Raw genomic sequence first — 20,503 nt, 5'->3', positions numbered from 1 at the left:
GAGGAGAGGAGAGGCGTGGGGAGGAGTGAAAAGTGGATTACAGCGGAGATGTAGTGCATGAGGCTAGTGACCTATCTATAAAGAGAGGGAAGGGGAATGGGGGGTTGGTTGGATTTACTATATTTATTATTGTAAGAGAAAATGGATGTCTCGAGCCCACCGCTGCATCTGATCTAGGTCTCTGCCGCTTCTATATATCCCGCGATTTCCTCCGCCGTACGTTTTTGTCCCCTCCCTCACCCTTCCCACTTTCCACGCGCTCTCTCTCCCTCAACTTTCCCATTTCTCAATTTTTTTTACTACTCATTCCGTTTTGAATACTCTATAAATTTTGAATTCGACTTGGATTTTGATACATTATTGAAAATTCAATTCAATAATCGCGAGAGATATATAGAAAAAGTTTTTTAAATATTCTTAATGGAGAATGATCAGTCCCACTTCATTAGAAATAAGAGAATTTTCAAATTGAAATGTTCATATTCTTTAGTAATAGATGAAAAAGGAAATAATGCATATTTTTCAGGGACGGAGGGAGTATTTGATTTGTTATACTCCCTCCGTCCACGAAAAATAGGACTTATTGTGAATAACACGAGTTTTAATGTGGAATTATTAAAGTAAGAGAGAATGGAAAAAATAAGGATAATTAGTGTTAGCGGAATGTTAGGTCCATATTATTAGTAAGAGAGAGAAAAAGTAAGAGAGAAGTTGTTGAATACTTTCCATTTTTAAATGTACTCTATTTTTTTGAATAACTAAAAATGACAAATGTGCTTTATTTTTCATGAACGAATGGAGTATAATAGTAGAGTTATTTTTTGGTACTTTCAATAATACTGAGTTATTTCTATTTTTAGTAAAAATTAATATATCTTTTTTTACTTATTTTATTTTATTCATCTTTCTATTTTTTATATTTTTTATTTTTTATTTACTTAACTCATTCAATTATATTTTTTAAAATTGGATTATGAAAAGAAACACCTACAACAGCGTGGAGGGTGTATAATTTATAAATATTTAACACCAATATCTTTCCTATTTGTATCATTATAAATATATAAAATATAATCATTATACTACCATACTTATGCCTCTACCGAAATTTTCCCCAATCCAATTCGATCGCGTCAAATCACAAAAATGCTGTTTTGGAGAGAGAGTAGTGGAGAAGTTATTTATTTATGAGTTTAGCCGAACCTGAAAATCCTCTCCATAATAAAGCCAAGTCAGTCAGATTTTAAGGACAGATAATACTCCCTCCTTCCCGGACTACTCGCACATTTTCTTTTCGACACGGAGATTAAGGAATGAGTATATAGCAAAGTCAACAATTGCGGCTGTAGATAATAATTTTTACTAAAAATGGAAAGAGTGCAAATAACTTGGGACGTCCAGAAAGGAAATAAGTGCAAGTAGTCCGGGACGGAGGGAGTATAAACCATATATTTTGACTATTCCGTTGTATTCAATTATAGCACAATATAAAAACAATTCACTTAACTCACTTATTATTATAAAACCAATACTCTCTCCGTCCCACATTAAGTGATCAAATTTCCATTTTGGATAGTCTCATCTCAATTAATTCATTTTTTTAGCTAAAAACAAAACTTCAACCATCTCTTACTTTATTCCCTTTCGCTTATTTTATTCTCTCTTTATCTCTCTTACTTTTTCTTCTCTTCACTTTAACTCAATACATATATAATTTTTTAAATTCCCGTGTGCCGAAAAGAAATCCATCACATGAGATAGGACGGATGGAGTATAATAAAGTGGGTTACATATTTCACTAACTTTTCAAATCAATTTTTTTTTATATTTCTTAAAACTCGTGCCCACATTAAGTAGTGACAAATTATTGGACTGAGGGAGTATTGGATTAAGAATTTTTAAGATTAAAAATTTGCAGTTAAAGAAAGTCATGTATTAAATCCAAGCAGTTGATCTTGTGGTCATTTTAATTCATTGGAGACTCTTCTATCTTTATGTTAATGCTTGCCAATTGCATATTTTAAATATGTGATGCTGTGAGTATTATGTATGTTGTGGATGAATATGAGTTGTGATGCTGCGAATTGCGATTGTGGGTTTGAAGAGAGTGTTAAAGAAAAAACCAACTAAATGTACATATTGTTGCTAAAACTTTTCACAATTGCAAAAATTTATCACGTTTCAAAACAAACCCAAGCATTAATCTAAAATGTTTGAATCAAACATAACTAGTAGGAGTATCAAGTAAGATTAATCTTGAGTTGTAATTTCAGACAACACTGGAGCAAGTTAATAAAGTTTGGAGCAGGTTAATATAATATTTCTTCCATCCCATAAGAATATGGACACTAATTTTAATATAAAATTGATAAAATAAGAGACCAGACAACACTGAAGTAGGTTAATAAAGTATTTCCTTCGTTCCACGAGAGTATGAACACTAATTTTAATGTAAAATTGATAAAATAAGAGAAAAATAAAATGAAAAAAAGTAATTAAAGTATATAGTAAATAATGACTATTATCTTATTAAAAAGAAAAAAGTTTCTAACATTAGAAAGTATATATTTATAAAGGGTGTATTAAAAAAATTTATATTCTTATAGAATTGAGGGTATATTAAAGTAGCAAATAGTGGAAATTAGTAGTAGAGTTGGTATTTTGGGTGGGAGTGGTGTGTAATACTACCTATTTTGGTGTGTTTCACTAATGTGTGATAATGTAGGGTTCGTAGATTTACTTTTGTAGTTTTTCACAAAATCATTAACTCTTCCATCAGAATCACAGTCACGCTCGCTACTTTTAGTTGATGCAGGATTTGACTTTTTTGTTTTTCTCCATCAATATTTCCTTGTTTCATAAATTTCAATTATATTTTCTATACTCCATTTCTAGATGATGCAGGATTTGACTTTTTTGTTTTTCTCCATCAATATTTCCTTGTTTCATAAATTTCAATTATATTTTCTATACTCCATTTCTAGATAATACCTTGATCTGTTTCTTTGGACCATATTTGTTGGCATAAAAAAACAAATCAAGATATGTAAAGATGAAATAAGTATTAAAGAGAAAAAAACTTGAATATGATAAATATTTAGCTCATGCCATTTACTCCCTCCGTCCCAGTTTAAGAGTCACATTTCGCCATTTAAGTCTGTCCCAGTTTAAGAGTCACATTTAGAATATACCATATTAACCTCATTATTCATCAAATTTACACTAAAATGCCATTACTTTCATAAAAATAAAATAAAACAAAATCTTAAATATACAAAAAGTCAAAAGGGTCTCAGTTTCCACTAACACACTTCAATTATTACACACTCCAACAACCACTATCTCACTTCAATTATTACACACTCCACCAATTTTTTAAAACTCGTGCTATAACTAAATTTTACTCTTAAACTGGGACGGATGGAGTATAAATTATATACTCCAAATAATTGTAATTGTAAGAAAAAATATTTTTTATTTTTCTTATATTTCAAAATTCGTGAATACTATGATTATTAGAAATACAAATTATATATACAAATCAACTGTTTCCTTTTGTGGTGGAGTAATAGATAGTTAAAAAAAACAAAACATTAACACTCATATCAGTTTTAATTTGGCTATTCTGATTATAAACTTTAATTACATAAAACGATGGAAACTTAATCGTGCGAAGCTGAACATGTATCTCAAAATGTAATGCATCTGGGCTTATGAGCCCACAATTTGAAGCCCATTTATTTATTCACGTAAAAACAAATATTTGTGCAGTATGTTTAACATTAAAAAAGACAAAATCAATTAGTATTAATTTTTACTCAGAACCAATTGAGAAAGGACATGATGTAGTTTGTTTGCAAATCTAAGTCTATTGGGCCTTAGATGATTTAGTTTTATGGGCTATAGATATATATTATCTTGGGTTCTAGAAGGTCAGACACTAATCTTTCGTTGTGCTAAATTATCCATTTCATATAATCTCAACATTATTCTCTTACAATATATTAGTGTACTATTGTGGACATCTAACTATTCAAATTCAATTTCTTTTAGTCAGAATGACAATTCACGAGCATTCTACCTTCAGTTAAAATTTCAAGTCAATCGGACAATGATTGGATTTCTAATCGTGACAAATGTGGCTGGCTCCTATAGATAGGGGTGTGATCAAATACTAATTTTTATAGTAATAATTAATAACTAAATATCAATTTTGTATATTAAAAATATCAACATAAAAATATAAATTTATCAATCTTCTTGTATTGATAAACTTATATCATTATGTTGATATTTAAATTTACATGTTGTATTGATATAATTATATCTTTGTATTGATAATTTTAATACAAAGAATTGAAAGTTATTACTTATTACTGTAAATTAGTTAGCACACTAACACAACCCATAGTAGATATTTATAAGGCCACCAGCAACGCGTCACGCGGGTGGCTCGTAACCCGTCACGCCGGGACGAGACGGCGGCGAGACGTGTTGCAGCGTCCCGTCCCACCGAGACGGATGGCCAGCCGTCTCGCCACGCGCCAGCGCGACGTGGCGCGCTCCGGCGCCATACGTGACGCCCACTCGCCGGCCCGCGAGAGGGCATCGTCACGCTGACGCAATAAATTATTTTTTTAATCCAAATAAAAAAATAAAAAATAATAAAATCAAAAATAAAAAAACGGTAATATTACCGTTATTATTATCATTTTTTATTTATTATTTATTTTATTTTTTTACTCTATAAATATTCCTAATTAATCCTCATTTCACACACAAATACACATCTATTCTTCCCAAATCATCTCCATTTCCTCTCCAATTTTCATCTAACCTCTTATCACAAAATGTCCGGCGACGGAAACTCTGGCGGTGGCGGCTCCGGCAGGTTTGACATCAACGCGTTCGGCGACTGGGGGGCATGTACAATGTCCTGGGTGGTGGTTCCGGTTCGTCGACACCTGGGGGTACCAACCACCCCATTTTGATGTGGATGCATACGCCCGTCCCTCCGCCCCGAGGTATTCGCAGGGATTATCCTAGATTCAGGAGGATTATTCGGCTGAACCCACTCCGGAAGGAGGCCGAGGCGGTGGAGGCAGTCGAGGTGGTGGAGGAGGCCGAGGCGGTGGAAGCTCCAGGGCGGAGGCGGACGAGGAGGAGGAGGATCTAGGCCGGCATCCGTACAGCCCCAAGGAAACGCTGGCTGTGTACCACGCCTGGATCAAGGTCTCGTACGATCCCATTGTCGGGAATCAACAATCCCGGAAGTGCTTCTGGGAAAAGGTGACCGAGGCCTACCAGGAGATTAAGTCGAAGAGGTCCCGCCGCCGCCCATTTAAGATGCTCCGCACTCACTTTGACCAAGTCGACAGAGAGGTCAAAAATTTTTGCGCCATCTACAAGAGTGAAGCTGCTTATTACCAAAGCGGAGCCACGGGAGCCGACATTCTGAGGTCGGCTTTGCGAGCCTACTTCGACGACACCGGCAAACAATTCAAACATGTCGATGTTTGGGAGGTCGTCAAAGACGAGGAAAGGTGGGCTGGCGGTGTCTGGTCCAGCTCGGGCTCGACCTCGAAGCGCACAAAGCACACGGCGGGTGGCCAATACTCGTCTAGTGAGGGCGGTTCGGGCAGCGCCACACAAGAGTTTGCCTCGCAGGAGGTTGAGTCCACGACAGACGATGCCGGAGGGTCCTCCCGTGGGCGCCGTCGGCCTCAAGGGAGAAATGCGGCGAAGGCGGCTAGAGGGAGGAGGGGCCGAGCCGAATCAAGCCAGACGGGCTCGGGGGCACCCTCGAACTCCCTAATGTCCTTGTACCTGACTGCCACAATGGCGGACACTTCCCGCATGACGCCTCAACAATACCAAGCCTATCTTGCCGGAATTGAGTTTATGGCAAGACAACTTGGTATTCCGCCTCCAGGTGGTTTCAGTGCACCTCCACCGCCTTCGGGTAATGATTATCTGGCGGAGTAGTTTTTTTTTATTTTCTATAAAATTTTATTTTAAATTATGTAATTTTTATTTTTTTAGAATTTTAATTATGTGTTTTTTTTATTTTTTTGAATTTTAAGTTGTATTTTTATTTTATGTTGTAATTTTATTTTATTTAATGAAGTGCGTTTTTATTAATTGAATTTGTTGGAAATAAAAATAAAAAATGAAATTGAATGAATAGTAATTTAAGAGACGGTTAAGGGACGAATAAGAGATGGAGGGTTGCAGGTTCCGTCCCTTAGTTAAGAGATGGAGTAAAAAAGTACAGTGGGGCCCAAGAATAGTAATTTAAGAGACGGTTAAGGGACGGATAAGAGACAACATTGCAGATGGCCTAAGTTCTTATTTGACATATTTATGTTAATAAATTGGCCATATGGGTTTTTTTAACCACTGAGTTGGGAGCCCTAACCCAACAAGCTGATCATTGGTGCGATCAGACCTTGAAGGAGCTACGGGATGATTTTGTTGCTATCAACGTCCTAAAAACTGAGTTGATGGCAAAGCTTAAGGCGAGATATTGATTCTTCGCAAGCTTCAAACGTTCCAACGTGCGTGCTCGGTGCTTCACGAGAGTTTCTATTACGTCGATTATCTTTGAAACACATAATTTCTTGCAACATCTTTGAAACTTCTTAAAGCTCAAGTTTCATTCTTAAACCATCCCTCTAATGTTAGATACATTTGTTAGGTTTTGGTTTTGACTATATCTGCAAGCATATATAATATATCATGTTTTGACCAACTCTTTGATATATGATAATATTTGGTGTTTAAACTATGATGAAAAGATATGATCTTAGACAGGCATGTTGTAGTGGGATGATGTGTGAAGAAATAGTCTTTGAAGATTTGGAGAGGCATAGAGAAAAAAGGTGGCAATGAATAATGAATAAAATGGAGGGCTCCATTTCCCTTAGTGGATTGCAAAAAATAAGCTGCATTGTCAAGCAAAGCAACATACATCACCATCTCCTACCAAACCTTTTCCCCATCTCCCATCATCACTCTCCCCTTCTTTCTCACCTACAACACACTTCCACTTTCCCACCTTGTTTCCCTTGTATTGATATGAACACATGAATGCTGTCTTGCTTAGACTCAGAACATGGAGCCCTTAAACAACAAAGGTGGTGGTGGCAATACGACTCTCGAAATCCACGTGCACCACGCGAGGAACATCCACAACATATGCATCTACGAGAAGCAGGACGTGTACGCGAAATTCTCCCTGACCTACGACCCGGACCACACAGTCTCCACCCCTGTCGTCAGGGGCGGGGGGAGGAACCCGGACTTCCACCAAGACATGGCCATCAACGTCACCCACCCAGACTCCATCCTCAAGTGCGAAATCTGGATGCTGAGCCGGGCCAAGCACCTGATGGACGACCAGCTCCTCGGCTTCGCATTAGTCCCAATCCCATCCCTCCCCGCCAACAAAAGCCTCACTCATGATTTCCACCTTTCCTCGACCGACCTCTTCCACTCCCCTGCAGGCACCATCAAGCTCTCACTCCTCTTAAACACAACCAACAATCATACTATCAACACCACCTCTTCTTCGCATGCCAACGAGGAGGATGGTGGAATCATCCTTGTCTCCGAGGAGTACTGCAGGATGGAGTTTCCGGATATCAGAGTGGCGGAGCAGAACCGGGAGATGGTGAGGGAGTACTTTGTGAAGGATGGGGTGAGGCCTGTGAGGCCGTGGGACGGGTCCTTCCTCCAGCTCGGGGCGGGGGCGGAGGAGTGTGAGATGGCGGGGAACTCATCGGAGGGGAGCTCGGGGATGACGAGCTTGGGCGATGATAGGAATGAGGAGGAGGAGGAGGAGGAGGCTATGCAGAAGCAGATAGTGGAGATGTATGTGAGGAGCATGCGGCAGTTTACGGAGTCGCTGGCGAAGATGAAGCTGCCTATGGATTTGGATAAGGATGGGAATGAGGAGAAGGAGAAGAAGAAACAGGATAGTGGTTGCAGCAGGGTGTTCTATGGGAGCAGGGCTTTTTTCTGAATTACTACTATGTGTAATGTGTGTGTTGATTTAGATTTATTTTTGAGTGAATCTCTTATGCTTCTGCTTCTTCTTCTTCAATTTCTGAAATAAGAGAAATAAATTATTGATGAAGGTGGTTGCATTTTGATTGTTGAGGGTGCTGAGTAAGATCATTTCACTATAAGTGTTAGTATTATGTTACCATCTTCATTCTTGGTGTGTACAAAAACCACAACTTTAGACATTGATGATTGCATAGAGGCAAATAAATCAATTGGATAGTGGCTCGGCTTAACATTGCCACTACTTTATAGCTTCACACAAATAATACTATAATGTAGTTTAATAAATATTGGCATCATCATCCATCAATGATTATACCCCACGTCGTGAAACCCCCGATATATTGAAATATGAACTTCAAATTCTAATATGCACCATAATACTATCAAGAATAATATTATATTCGGTAAGTTTATAAGATTAGTATTGGTGGAGTACATGGTTTAGAAGTCACGACTCCAATAATAATGAGGAAGAAAATAATCAAAAACTGACCAAACTTTTGTACAAAGACAAGTGTGAAACTTAAAGTAATACTTTGTTTTGGATAGTATTTCTTTATATCATCTCACAATGTAAAAAAGTTATATTTCGGGACCAAAGTCGTCGGAAATTACTAAATGTGTTTAGAACAAAACGTGAGATCCACATTCCATTAACTTTTTCTACTCACTTTTTTTCACATTTCTTAAAATCCGCGTTAAGATGTGGACAACATTTCACGAACGGGGGGAGTATATATATAAAAAACACTTCATCCATCCTAAAAAGAGATTAGTTTTACTATTTTGGGCCATCGCCAAAATTAGAGTATAAATATGAAAGTTTTTATATTACTATGACTAATAATGTGGATTGTAATAATGTAGATTTCACAATCCACTAATGCTATTTCTACTGTCTTTTTCTTCTCTCTTACTTTTTTTTCATCTCCCTTATTTTACTGATTGCATATCAAAACTCCTGTCATTTATAAGTTTATCTATTTTTGTAGAGCAAAAGAAATATATAATAATAATTATTATAAAAATGCATACATATATTTTACATAAAACTAATCCAACACAAATTTAACTATTTTGAGAAACCCTTTTTAGTTTTCAATAGCCATTTGAATAAAAAAACGGTAGTGTCAGTTTAGGATACAATTTTTACAATTGTTACTACTGGATGGATGATAACTTTTAAATTTAGTGGCACTTTTAAAATTATTTAAATCTAAAAACATGCCATAGTATTTAATGAATAAGTAGGCAATTGACATTTTCAACTCTATTATTATTATATTAATTTAAGTTTAACAGTTTATCTTCTCCTTCTTCCCAAGAGCAGCCATTGATGAAATGTAGGTAGTTTTCTCTGTAAATTTAATTTTCAACCCCTCCTTTCCACTAAATCTCCAACTATTAGACTTCGAAGACATCAATTTGGTGAGGGCGGTAGATACTTTTCAAAAAAAATTTAAAATTTTTACAATAAAAATATATTAAAAAGAAAAGTTTGGGAAGGGCTTAAGCCCCTCCCCTCTTGAACGTGTGTCCGCCAGTGAATGGGAGGGGAGAAAAATTGGTGGAAATCTTTCTATAAATAGAAACGATATTAATTTTGGTGAATATACAGAAAAAAAGTATATTTGTAAACGGGCATATAGTATTTTTTTATGATAAAAAATATAGTAAAAATACAAGAATTTTTTTGCATAATTTATTAGCCAATAAAAGAATTAGCAATTTTTAGAAAAGCACACCATCTTGACACATTTGACTAGTAAGTTTATAATATTAATTGTAATCAAGTATTCAAGTCATCTTCTTCCTCAAACTCATCTAAGTAAATCATTGTTCTTCATTTTATTCTCTGTAATGTTTGTCTTTTTGATTTATTTCAGTCTCTCTTAATATTCAATTGTTGATGATTTAGTCTTCAATATCGTTGATTTGGTGAGGGCTAGAGATAAATTTAAAAAAAATGTAATCATTTTTAAAATAGAAAAAATCCCAAAAAATATTTTGGGTAGGGGCTTAAGCCCACCCCCATTTTATATGTGTGTCCGCCAGTGTCCTATTCGGAAATATCCTTGCAAAACTATTTATGAGCACCTTATTGGTGCGCGTAAACCACTCGTTATATTCATCATTCTAAAAAAAATGTCGGTGTATTTTTTTTAAATTTTTGCTCGGAATGTTATCGAAATTTGTGAACACAATATGTGCGCGAAGATAGGTGCTCAAAAACAAGCATTTTTTTTGTAATGACTTAGACCTATTATTTTCGACAGTCGCTCTACATTACTTTAAATATATGAGCTTTACAACTTTACATTATAGTCTTTTGTTTCCTAAATAATCATGCAGAAAAGTTTTTATCAAAGTTGTACGGAACTTATTGAATCCAAAACAATATCTTTTGATATCTTTTACTATATTGTTGTATATTAACCGTAATTTTCGGTATATATAAATTTTTGGTATGCTGCAATATATAAAATTATATTTCCGATAAGCATCATATATAACAAAACATTGTACACCAAAATTTGGATATTTTTAATATTTTTCAATATACTAATAAGTCTAATATTTCTCCATTTCGATATTTTTCCCCACTCTTATTTTGGCTTTGTGAGTGATAATATTGAAAAGAGATGAGGGGAAAAAGTAGCGGTGGCAAATCGTGCGTGTTGGTTTGTTATCGTGTCAATCTGTTAACGACACGACCCAATAAGGATAAACCGAACACGACCCGTTAAAAAAATCCCAAACCCGAACCCGAACACGGCACGAACCAACTTGGGTCAACACGACACGATAACAACACGCACATGACATGACACTATAGCAACACGTACATGACATGACACTATAGCAACACGTACATGACATGACACTATAGCAACATGACCTGATAACACGGTTAGAACCTCATAACACGGTAAGAACCTGTTAACAACTACTCATGATTAACAATCTAAAATCTTATTACACAATTTGATTTGATGAACAATAATATCAATAGATTCATAGCAACAAAATCCAACGAAATCTATAAAAAAAACCATCATTTTTAAAATAATAAAAATTAATAATATTACTCTCATCCGTCCCCGATTAATTGTCACTCTTTTCCATTTCGGTCTGTCCTTCAATAATTGTCACACTTCATTTGGTAAATGGTAAGTAGGTCTCACATTCCACTAACACACGTCACTCACATTTTATTATAAAACCAATATAAAAAAGTGGGTCTCACATTCCACTAACTTTTTCAACCAATTTTTCTTTACATTTGTTAAAATCCGTGCCCGGTCAAAGAGTGACAATTAATCGGGGACGGAGGGAGTATTTCTTAATGGGTAACACGAACACGACACGAAATTTTCGTGTTCTTAAGGGCACCCGCAATGGGGCGCCCGATGGCGTCCATCGTCCTCGGGCGTGGACGATGCCCGCATTGTGGGTGCCCGCCATCGTCCGCGCTCGATGCATCGTCCGCGCCCTACGTCCGAGGACGATGGCCTATCGTCTGCGCCATTGTGGGCTCGGCGGACGATAGGCCATCGTCCGCTATATCGGGCGCCCCATTGCGGGATCGGCGGACGATGACACGCGTTTTTGATTTTTTGTATAAATACCCCTACCCCACCTTCATTTGTAACGTTTCATTTCACGATTTCACTCTCGAAACTCACATTTTTATTATTACTATGAAATGGATTCAAGTCCCAAGAGTCCGATGTTTGGGGAGGCGCGTTGGCCTGGTACAGAACCCGCCGAATATCGGCTATTCGACGCCAACACGCAGTACGATCCCGAATTCAGCACAGAATCATACGGTTTGTCTGACATGGAGCCGTCACCAAACAGACCCGTCGACCCCTCCCGCCGCGCCGCCGCCGAGGCCGCCGCCGCCAACGTCACCCCTTCTGCCCCCGCCAAAAAGAAGCGGACCCGGCACCGCGCGCAGAAGTTGCCACCTCCGGGAAATTGTGAAGAGTACGCCCCCGGCCATACGAACTACCAGCCGGAAGAAACCCTCATATTGGCGAGGTGTTGGGTGGACATATCGGAGGACCCGATATTCGCGAACAACCAGAAGCAGGTGGCGTACTGGGAGCGCATCGTCGAGCGCTACAATGCGGCTAAGCTGCCGAGCGCGTACAAGCGCCAACGGGAGCAGCTCCGCAAGCACTGGGACCAGGTGAAGAAATCAACATGTTCTCGTCGGAGTACGAGAAGTGCGCGAGGGAGCAGGGGAGCGGCGAGAGCTTGAGCGACATGCGCTCCAAAGCGTTGTTGTCGTACCAGTCCTTGTACGGTGAGTTCAAGCACGAGGCCATCTGGGCGCTCTTGAGGGACAAGCAGAAGTTTCAAGGCGGGATTCTGCACACCGGGGCGACAAAGAGGACGAAGACCACCGAAGTTGGTGGTTACACGAGCAGCGAAAGCGGAACTCGTCCGGTGGACCTCAACCAGACGTACGGGGACATTGAGAGTTCCGGCACACCGATGTCCTCCCTGCGTCCCATAGGCGTCAAGACTGCGAAGGCCAAGGGGAAGGCGGCGGCGACATCATCCTCGACCGCCGCCGCCCCATTGCCGATCCCGGTCCCGCTCCCGACCCCGAACCCGATGGCCGCCGCGTACGAGCAGTTGGCAACAACCTCGATGGCGAAGACGTTGTTGCAGACGCACAAGGCCCTCAAGAAGTGTACCGACCCCGCCAAAGCCGAATATCTCCGGGGGTTGATCGATGAACTGCGCCGGAAGTTGGGAATTGCGTAGATTAGCCAACTTGAATCGTATAACTTTTGTTTAATGAATGCAAATTTCGCCGGTTTTTAGTTAATCGTTGTGTTTTTTAATTTAGTTTGCATTACATATTTGAAAACATTTAAATTAATTAACAAAACAATAGTATAACATATAGGGCGCGCCTTAGGGCGCCCCATTGCAGGTGGGGGTAGGAGGATAAAACTGATGACGTGGCGCGCCCCATTGCTAATGGCCTAATGTGTCGTCCCGATATGGACACAAACCTAATAAGCTCTGACCCAAACTCATTAATTTCGTGTGGATTTATATCGGATTATCGTGTTGTACAAAAAATTGTCAGCCTTAAGAAAAAGTACGTATTATCAAAATTATTGAAAAAAGAGGAGGAATCTATATTTTTCCAGCACCATTAATTGGAAAAAACGTTATGGTTGACAATTTGACATGACACCACTACCGTTTGGGTTTAATACTATCACATTCACCGCAATCTAGGAAGAACTCTTCAATAATTTATCCCTTAGTTGAAGGTTAATGAGGGCATACAATAATTTCAATTATTTTGTACTACAATTCTGAATTAAACACGTCTAATTGTCCATGGATCTCTGCTTCTCTGTATAAAGAAAGAAAGTCCGCTGCTACAAAACGTTGACATCTCAAACTCCTCTTCCATCCATTGCGTGTTTCAGTGTACAATTGACAATTGTAGTGTTTTTCGCCCCTGGTATGTTTGTAGATCTGCTATTCTTTGCGTCTTTCTTAATTCACTCCAAGTGCTTAATGCTGCTACACTTTCTCAAAGTTGCAACACTTTTCTTTATTGTCAAATTGTGATGCTCTCTGAGGGAGAGGGGTTTAAAGATTCGATTTTTTTACTTTCTTTTATCTTTCAGGAGAGGGTTTCGCCGTGATCACTGGAAATTTGAGGTGTTGGGGTTTTGTTTGGAAGAATTTGTGACATTAGGAGTTTGATTAGATTGGGTGAAGCAGAAAATGATTGGTAGGAAAAATGGGGGGCGTGCGTCGCCCTTCTTGTTGGTGTTTTTGTCGTTTGGTTTCTTCCTAGCAACCTACAATTTGTTGATTTTGGTAATGCACAAGACTGGTAGGGGTGGTGTTACAGAGGAGTTGCGTGATCCAGTCATCAGGAGGCCTGATGAGCTGAGGGAGGGAACTGGGGCAAAGTTTCATGTTGCGTTGACGGCCACGGATGCGCCTTATAGCAAATGGCAATGCCGAGTTATGTACTATTGGTACAAGAAAATGAGGGATATGCCTGGATCGGATATGGGGGGTTTTACTAGGGTTTTGCATTCCGGGAATTCTGATAACTTGATGGACGAGATTCCGACTGTTGTTGTGGATCCTCTTCCGGAAGGGCTTGATCGGGTCAGTATGATGCTCTCGTTCTTCTGGACTTTGATTTAATGTGCTTTAAATATATACAGTATTATTCTATTTGTTCTGTTTTGGTAATTGATAATCATCTTGTTCGCTTGTAATATGGGATTAGCTGCAATCTTGTTTGTTATTGATAGTATCTACATCTTGCATAACCTTGTAATTAAAGGGGTGTTAATGTAAAAAATGCATCTCCAATTTGTCTTCCTAGCTGTTATTGATTGTGAGGATTGAAGATGTTTGCTCTCATCACTCTCCTGAAAATTTTTAGCATTTCAAGCACATTGCTACGTACAATATCCTCTAGGACAACGATATTTTAAGGATATTACTTTAGTGTATGCGATGTTTGGTATATCTTGTGATGGTTATGCAAGTAAACGATATGATACGTGTGTGTGTGTGTGTGTGATTGTATGTTCATGTGCCGTACTCTAGTAAGTAAAAGTATGACAAGGTCAATCAGTAAAAGTATGACAAGCACATTGCTACGTACAATATCCTCTAGGACAACGATATTTTAAGGATATTACTTTAGTGTATGCGATGTTTGGTATATCTTGTGATGGTTATGCAAGTAAACGATATGATACGTGTGTGTGTGTGTGTGTGATTGTATGTTCATGTGCCGTACTCTAGTAAGTAAAAGTATGACAAGGTCAATCAGCAATTTTCTGCAATGTCAGATTTTTCAATAACTGAAATTAGTGTAATCTGCCTCTCCATAATGGCAATTTTGGATCAAAAGAAATTACGACAGTATAAGAGTTATAATGTTGCCAAATCTGAGTGAATGAGGCATAGGAAGTTGGGTTATTGACCTTATTTCATCAGAAAAGTCAAGCTTCATCTGGTAAGAGACTTGTGATCAATTATGTGATACCGACAGTGGTGACAGATGGCAATATGAAATTATAAGCCACAGCGTACTGAACCATTACTATGATATTGGAATGTTAAGCCCTCTTTTTCTACGTAGAGTTGCTGTCTAAGATTTGACTAGGTACCCATTTCTCACTGGGAAAGATTGGTAGAAGTGCTTATCCAAATGATTTTGCACCTAGTTGAATCACCCAGGGATTAGGTATCTTAAAGCATGGTTTGGTTAAATCACGAGTGGCAAGACTTTGAATTTGGAAATGTGACCAATTAGCAAGATGACTATGAATGAGAGAGCCACAGCTCTCTTAGCTTTGGTATCTTCCTCATTTACATGTCTCTGATAAACTCGAGAAATGTACCAATAGTTCAAGATTCTCATAATTATCACCTAAAAATATATGGATGGTTTTTACCAGATCGTTTTACTTCCATCTGCTCCAACCTGAAGTTGTTCTGAACATGTTCCGTTCTCTTTTTATGTGAACAGGGTTACATTGTTTTAAACAGACCCTGGGCATTCGTGCAGTGGCTGGACAAAGCCACAATAGAGGAAGAGTATGTTCTCGTGCTTTAGCCTCTCCCTCTTTCTCTCTCATGGCGTATTCTAATCCTGGTCATTTTGTTGCCAATGCAGATATATTCTCATGGCAGAACCCGATCACGTTTTTGTTAATCCGTTGCCAAATTTGGCTCATGGAAATCATCCAGCTGCATTCCCATTTTTCTACATAAAACCAACTGAAAATGAGAAAATTATAAGAAAATATTATCCTGAAGATAAAGGCCCAGTATCCAATGTTGATCCAATTGGCAACTCTCCTGTAATTGTAAAAAAGGTATGCTCTTAGTTTCCACTTTAGATGTCCATTAACTCTCATTGCTTAAAGCAGATAAATAACTACCTATAATCACATTCACATAGGTGCATGTTATTTTGGGTTGCTTTTTGGGTTGCTTATATACTAACATCTATGCACTTTTAGTCAGTAGGGGCTTGTTTTCATACAGAGGGTAGAATATGGCTGGGATATTGGTAATGGTTTTATTTTGACCTTTTAGATCAATTCCCGTTCTAGTTTTCTCATTTTTTGTTTTGCCAATTTCCTCTAGATTTTAAACAATACTGCTTTATACCTATGCATACATTCGTTAGCAGGCGTAGGTAATTTACTTATTTCATCACAGAGAAGAAATTGCTCTTGCTAAATGAAATTTGTAACGATGAAAGAACTTGTTCTAAAAAATTATGCATCTTTTTACTGCAGTCGATTTTGGAGAAAATTGCACCTACATGGATGAATGTATCATTGCGAATGAAAGATGATCCAGAGACTGATAAGGCTTTTGGCTGGGTTTTGGAAATGTAAGTGGTTTGTAGACGAGTCATGTCTGGTTTTTAATTAAATGGTCAGTTTGAGACATGGTTGGTCAAACATAACTTTAAATTTTGTTTAAATTCTTCTGTGATAGGTACGGTTATGCAGTCGCATCTGCTTTGCATGGAGTTCGGCATATCCTTCGTAAGGACTTCATGCTACAGGTCCACATGATTGCTGTTACAGACGTCTCTAATTTTAATTTTATTTTTCTGTTTTGCATCTCACCACTCGTGTAATGTTGATCTTTGTTCTTCTAGCCTCCATGGGATACTGAAGTTGGCCAGAAGTTTATCATTCATTATACATATGGATGTGATTACAACATGAAGGTAAAATAATTTATACTATACTCATAATTGATGATTTGGTTTTGTATTATTATTTCTATAGATATTCTTCTAATTGGAAAGTTAACAGGGGGAACTGACTTATGGGAAGATTGGAGAATGGAGATTTGACAAAAGATCTCATCTGCGTGGTCCGCCCCCAAAAAATCTTCCATTACCTCCCCCAGGTGTTCCTGAAAGCGTGGTATGTTTCTAGATTTCATCACTCCATGCGATGTCATACTATTTATCTTTATTGCAATTATATCATTATCATCATGGTTATATGTTGTTTTGCACTTCAGTTTTTATACTTCTAAAATAGCTCTAAGAGATCGAATAGATCAACTCTATTGCAACTATTTGGCATAAAATGAGCACTCTCATATCTTCCTAATCTCATCATTCTTCAATCCAACCATTTTGGTGTAAGTATATTGTTAACATGTATAACCACCTCGGCTGGTTTTTGCTTGTAACCCGCATTTCATTGATCAAGGAGTGATACAACATCACTTTTTTTCTAATAGCTATGAAGGAATTATACTATAGAAATGCGGTCATAGTTTAACGTGTGTCCTAGGAGTTGATGGAGAGAATGTCAAATAATTTGCGTTTGTGTATTTTGCTCTAATTTCACCATCTATGTATAAAGTGCATTACTTCCATCTTTCCTCTGGCGGCATTGAGTGGATAAATCTGAGAAGATCCATTGAACATTTGGCATTCTCCTTTTTAAGTGTTGTTTCGTATTGTAGAACAATAAAGTATAGAGATATCTAGAAAAGATAATGAGATAGATATATGTAGAAAATGCTAAGTGTCCATTTATAGGAACCTCCAAAAGTATTTGGTATAGCTTGTTATTTACCTCATGACTCACATTGTTGGATATGCATTCCTGTCTACAGGTAAGGCTTGTTAAAGCAGTGAATGAAGCTAGTGCAAACATTCCTAACTGGGACACACTGTGAATTATGGCCGAGACCCGTTCCTTAATTTTGGAAGATGTGATGTTTTTTTGTGGCCTAGGTAACCATACAAATATGAAGTGACGGAGGAGAGAGAGAATACATGATAGAAGAAGACGGACGTACATCCTTTCTGAGACACCTCTAACATCAATACATAGACGACATTCTTTTTGTGCTAATACGTTCGTTACTCTGGTCTGTTTTTTATTTTGCTTGAAAGAATGGATTTTGATAACAGATTCTCGTATTTGTTGCTAGTAAAAGTATAGTCTTGATTGATTCTATGGTCTTGTGGATAGAGACGGTCTCATCTTGACAATTTGTTCGGGGTCGACCCCCATCTTCTTGGCAGCAAAACCTGCCTCTAAGAAGCTCTTCACCGCCTCGTCCATGTAGTCTACCCCTTGTCTTACAGTCATGTTTTGGGCGATGTTTCGCAGGAAACTTGTGAGGATGTTTTCCCCCTTGAGAACTGCAGCGAGCAGCACAAGCTATTGCTGGAATTCACTCAAGAGGGCGTCCTCGTTAGCTTCCGTCTCTCTGATTCTGACCGGATCCGGGAGTTTCACTGCAGAAAACAAGAGGAGATTGAAGTTATGTGTGTGCTGTAAATTACGATAGCAGTGTGAGAAGTGGGAAACTAACGAGGGCAGTCGGTTCTGGGTTGAGTGAGCTGTTGGAAGAGGCCTTCGAAAGTGCCGGCCCATTGCTCTCTCGTGGTGAGAGGAGGCGATGGCAGGTTCAATATCTTCCTCACCGTGGCGGGAATCGAAGAGTGCTTGTATTCCGACGTCGGAGTAGGGAAGCCGTTAGGTCCATGAACAACTGCAAACACAGATAGAGGAGTACATAAATTTTGATATGTAAGTTTGTTGAAAGAAAGCATTGATGATTATTTACCAGTCCCCTTTTTAATCCAGGGGGAAACAGCAGTGGTGGGAACCCTAACCCCCAACCTGTCAAACTTGAAGTTAAAGTGGTCGGGGCTGGGGACGCCCTTAACGGGCATAGGCACGTGGTCATAAAAACCGCCGTGCTCATCGTAGTTGATGAGAAGTAGCGTCTGGTTCCACTGCAGGCTGCTCCTCAGTATCTCGTAAACCTCCTTGACAAACATCTGCCCCTGATGCACGTCGTGCGAAGGGTGATCGTCGTTGGCCGGCGCCGATTGGGTGTCCCCCGTAGCGTGGCTCCAATACGGTGTAGGCGGGGAGGTTCCCAGCGGTGGCGTCGTGCTTGAAGCTTTGGCCGTAGGTGTGGAACTTGGTGATGTACTTGATCTTGCGGAGGTTGCGGTAGAAGAGGGTGGAGGGAACGTTCTGGAAGTAGATGCCAAAGGAGAGCCCTGCGTCTGCCACATCATCAAAGATGGTGCGTTGCGGGAACCCCATGGCCAGCTTCACCGTGTAGTTTGAGACGGCCCCATGGGAGGTCCCCGAATGGACGTATAGCCGGTTTGGCTGAGTGGAGGCTGGGACGGACGCGAACCACCGGTCGAACAATGCGAATTCCGAGGCTAGGGTCTTGTAAACCGCAACCTGGAGTATATATGATTTAATATTTAATGAATAAAATAGTTAAATAAGATCAAAATCAATTAATTTATGTAAACCAACATAATAAGATATTTTCAGTGAAAACTTATTTTACACGGGCAACCATGAAATGTGTGATAGTATTTAAGATGGAGTGACCTTATCGGGTTGAAAACCGTTCATGACGCTGGGTGGCATGTCGGGTTCGATGGAAGCAGCCTGCTGAGCAAAGCTGTTCATGGGTGGCACGGTGGCAGAGGTGGCATTGGAGCCGAATATCTGTTCCCTTATGGCCTGGAAGGAGTGGCCAGGGTCCGGGTCCACGAAGTGCGACTGGTCGCCAAACGAGAGGCGCTTGGAGTTGGGGTCCATTGTGTTGAGCGGGTTGGACTGAGAACCATCAACCCCGTTTATTTCTGGGTTGAGCCAGTTCTCCATCACCAACACCACCACTGTCTTTATCGGACCGCTGGAAGCACCGGGCTGCCCTAATAGTAGTAGCAAGAGGATTACTGATATTGGCATTAGCCTTGATTTCTGCATTATCTATTTCTCAATGACTACTACTCCCTCCGTCCCACATAATTTGACCCAGTTTTCCATTTCGGGACGTCCCACATAATTTGACCCATTTCACTTTTACCATTTTTGGTAGTGGACCCCACATTCCACTAACTCATTCGTACTCACATTTAATTATAAAACTAATATATAAAAGTAGGATCCACATTCCACTAACTTTTTCAACTCACTTTTCATTACATTTCTTAAAACCCGTGCCCGGTCAAAATGTCCCAAATTATGTGGGACGGAGGGAGTTTAATGCCTTTTATAGTTACCATTCAAATTAAAATCACGGAAATAGAGTAGTAATTTGAATGTAGTCATACACTATTTTTTATGGAAAGGTTAATTTAATTTGTAATGTTCATTATTGCATGCATCCAATTTGGAGAGATATTTTGTTTTCAATCGTGGAGTATGATTTAATATTTTAATGCATATCAACACATTACACTACTTTCTAATTAATTTTTGGAAGAACATATAAATGATGATATATAGCAAACAAATTGCGAATGTGTAGATAAGATTTTAGAATCCATCATAAATAACCACAGATCACCCAATTCGAAAAAAGTCTATTTTCATTAAAAAGTCTT

General features: G+C 38.9%; 2 protein-coding genes and 1 pseudogene across 2 annotated transcripts; 2 read left to right on the top strand and 1 right to left on the bottom strand.

The window, feature by feature from the left end:
- The first annotated feature begins 6,915 nt into the window (after nucleotides 1-6,915).
- LOC121750523 lies at nucleotides 6,916-8,137 on the top strand. The gene has a single exon (XM_042145075.1). The coding sequence runs from the start codon at nucleotides 7,115-7,117 to the stop codon at nucleotides 8,021-8,023; it is 909 nt and encodes a 302-aa protein (XP_042001009.1). The 5' UTR covers nucleotides 6,916-7,114; the 3' UTR covers nucleotides 8,024-8,137.
- A 5,188-nt stretch (nucleotides 8,138-13,325) lies between these two features.
- Nucleotides 13,326-18,087, top strand: LOC121750167 (hydroxyproline O-arabinosyltransferase RDN2-like). Its single transcript, XM_042144648.1, has 9 exons — nucleotides 13,326-13,567; nucleotides 13,737-14,232; nucleotides 15,614-15,681; nucleotides 15,761-15,962; nucleotides 16,392-16,489; nucleotides 16,597-16,666; nucleotides 16,763-16,834; nucleotides 16,923-17,036; nucleotides 17,743-18,087. The coding sequence occupies exons 2-9, from the start codon at nucleotides 13,837-13,839 to the stop codon at nucleotides 17,803-17,805; spliced, it is 1,083 nt and encodes a 360-aa protein (XP_042000582.1). The 5' UTR covers nucleotides 13,326-13,567; nucleotides 13,737-13,836; the 3' UTR covers nucleotides 17,806-18,087.
- On the bottom strand, nucleotides 18,087-19,883 carry LOC121752747 (annotated as a pseudogene).
- Between the last annotated feature and the right edge of the window lie 620 nt (nucleotides 19,884-20,503).

Source organism: Salvia splendens, chromosome 10, assembly GCF_004379255.2.
Source record: "Salvia splendens isolate huo1 chromosome 10, SspV2, whole genome shotgun sequence".
NCBI lineage: Eukaryota > Viridiplantae > Streptophyta > Magnoliopsida > Lamiales > Lamiaceae > Salvia > Salvia splendens.
Note: the sequence above shows the minus strand (reverse complement) of the source record. Positions and strands in the feature narration are given on the sequence as shown.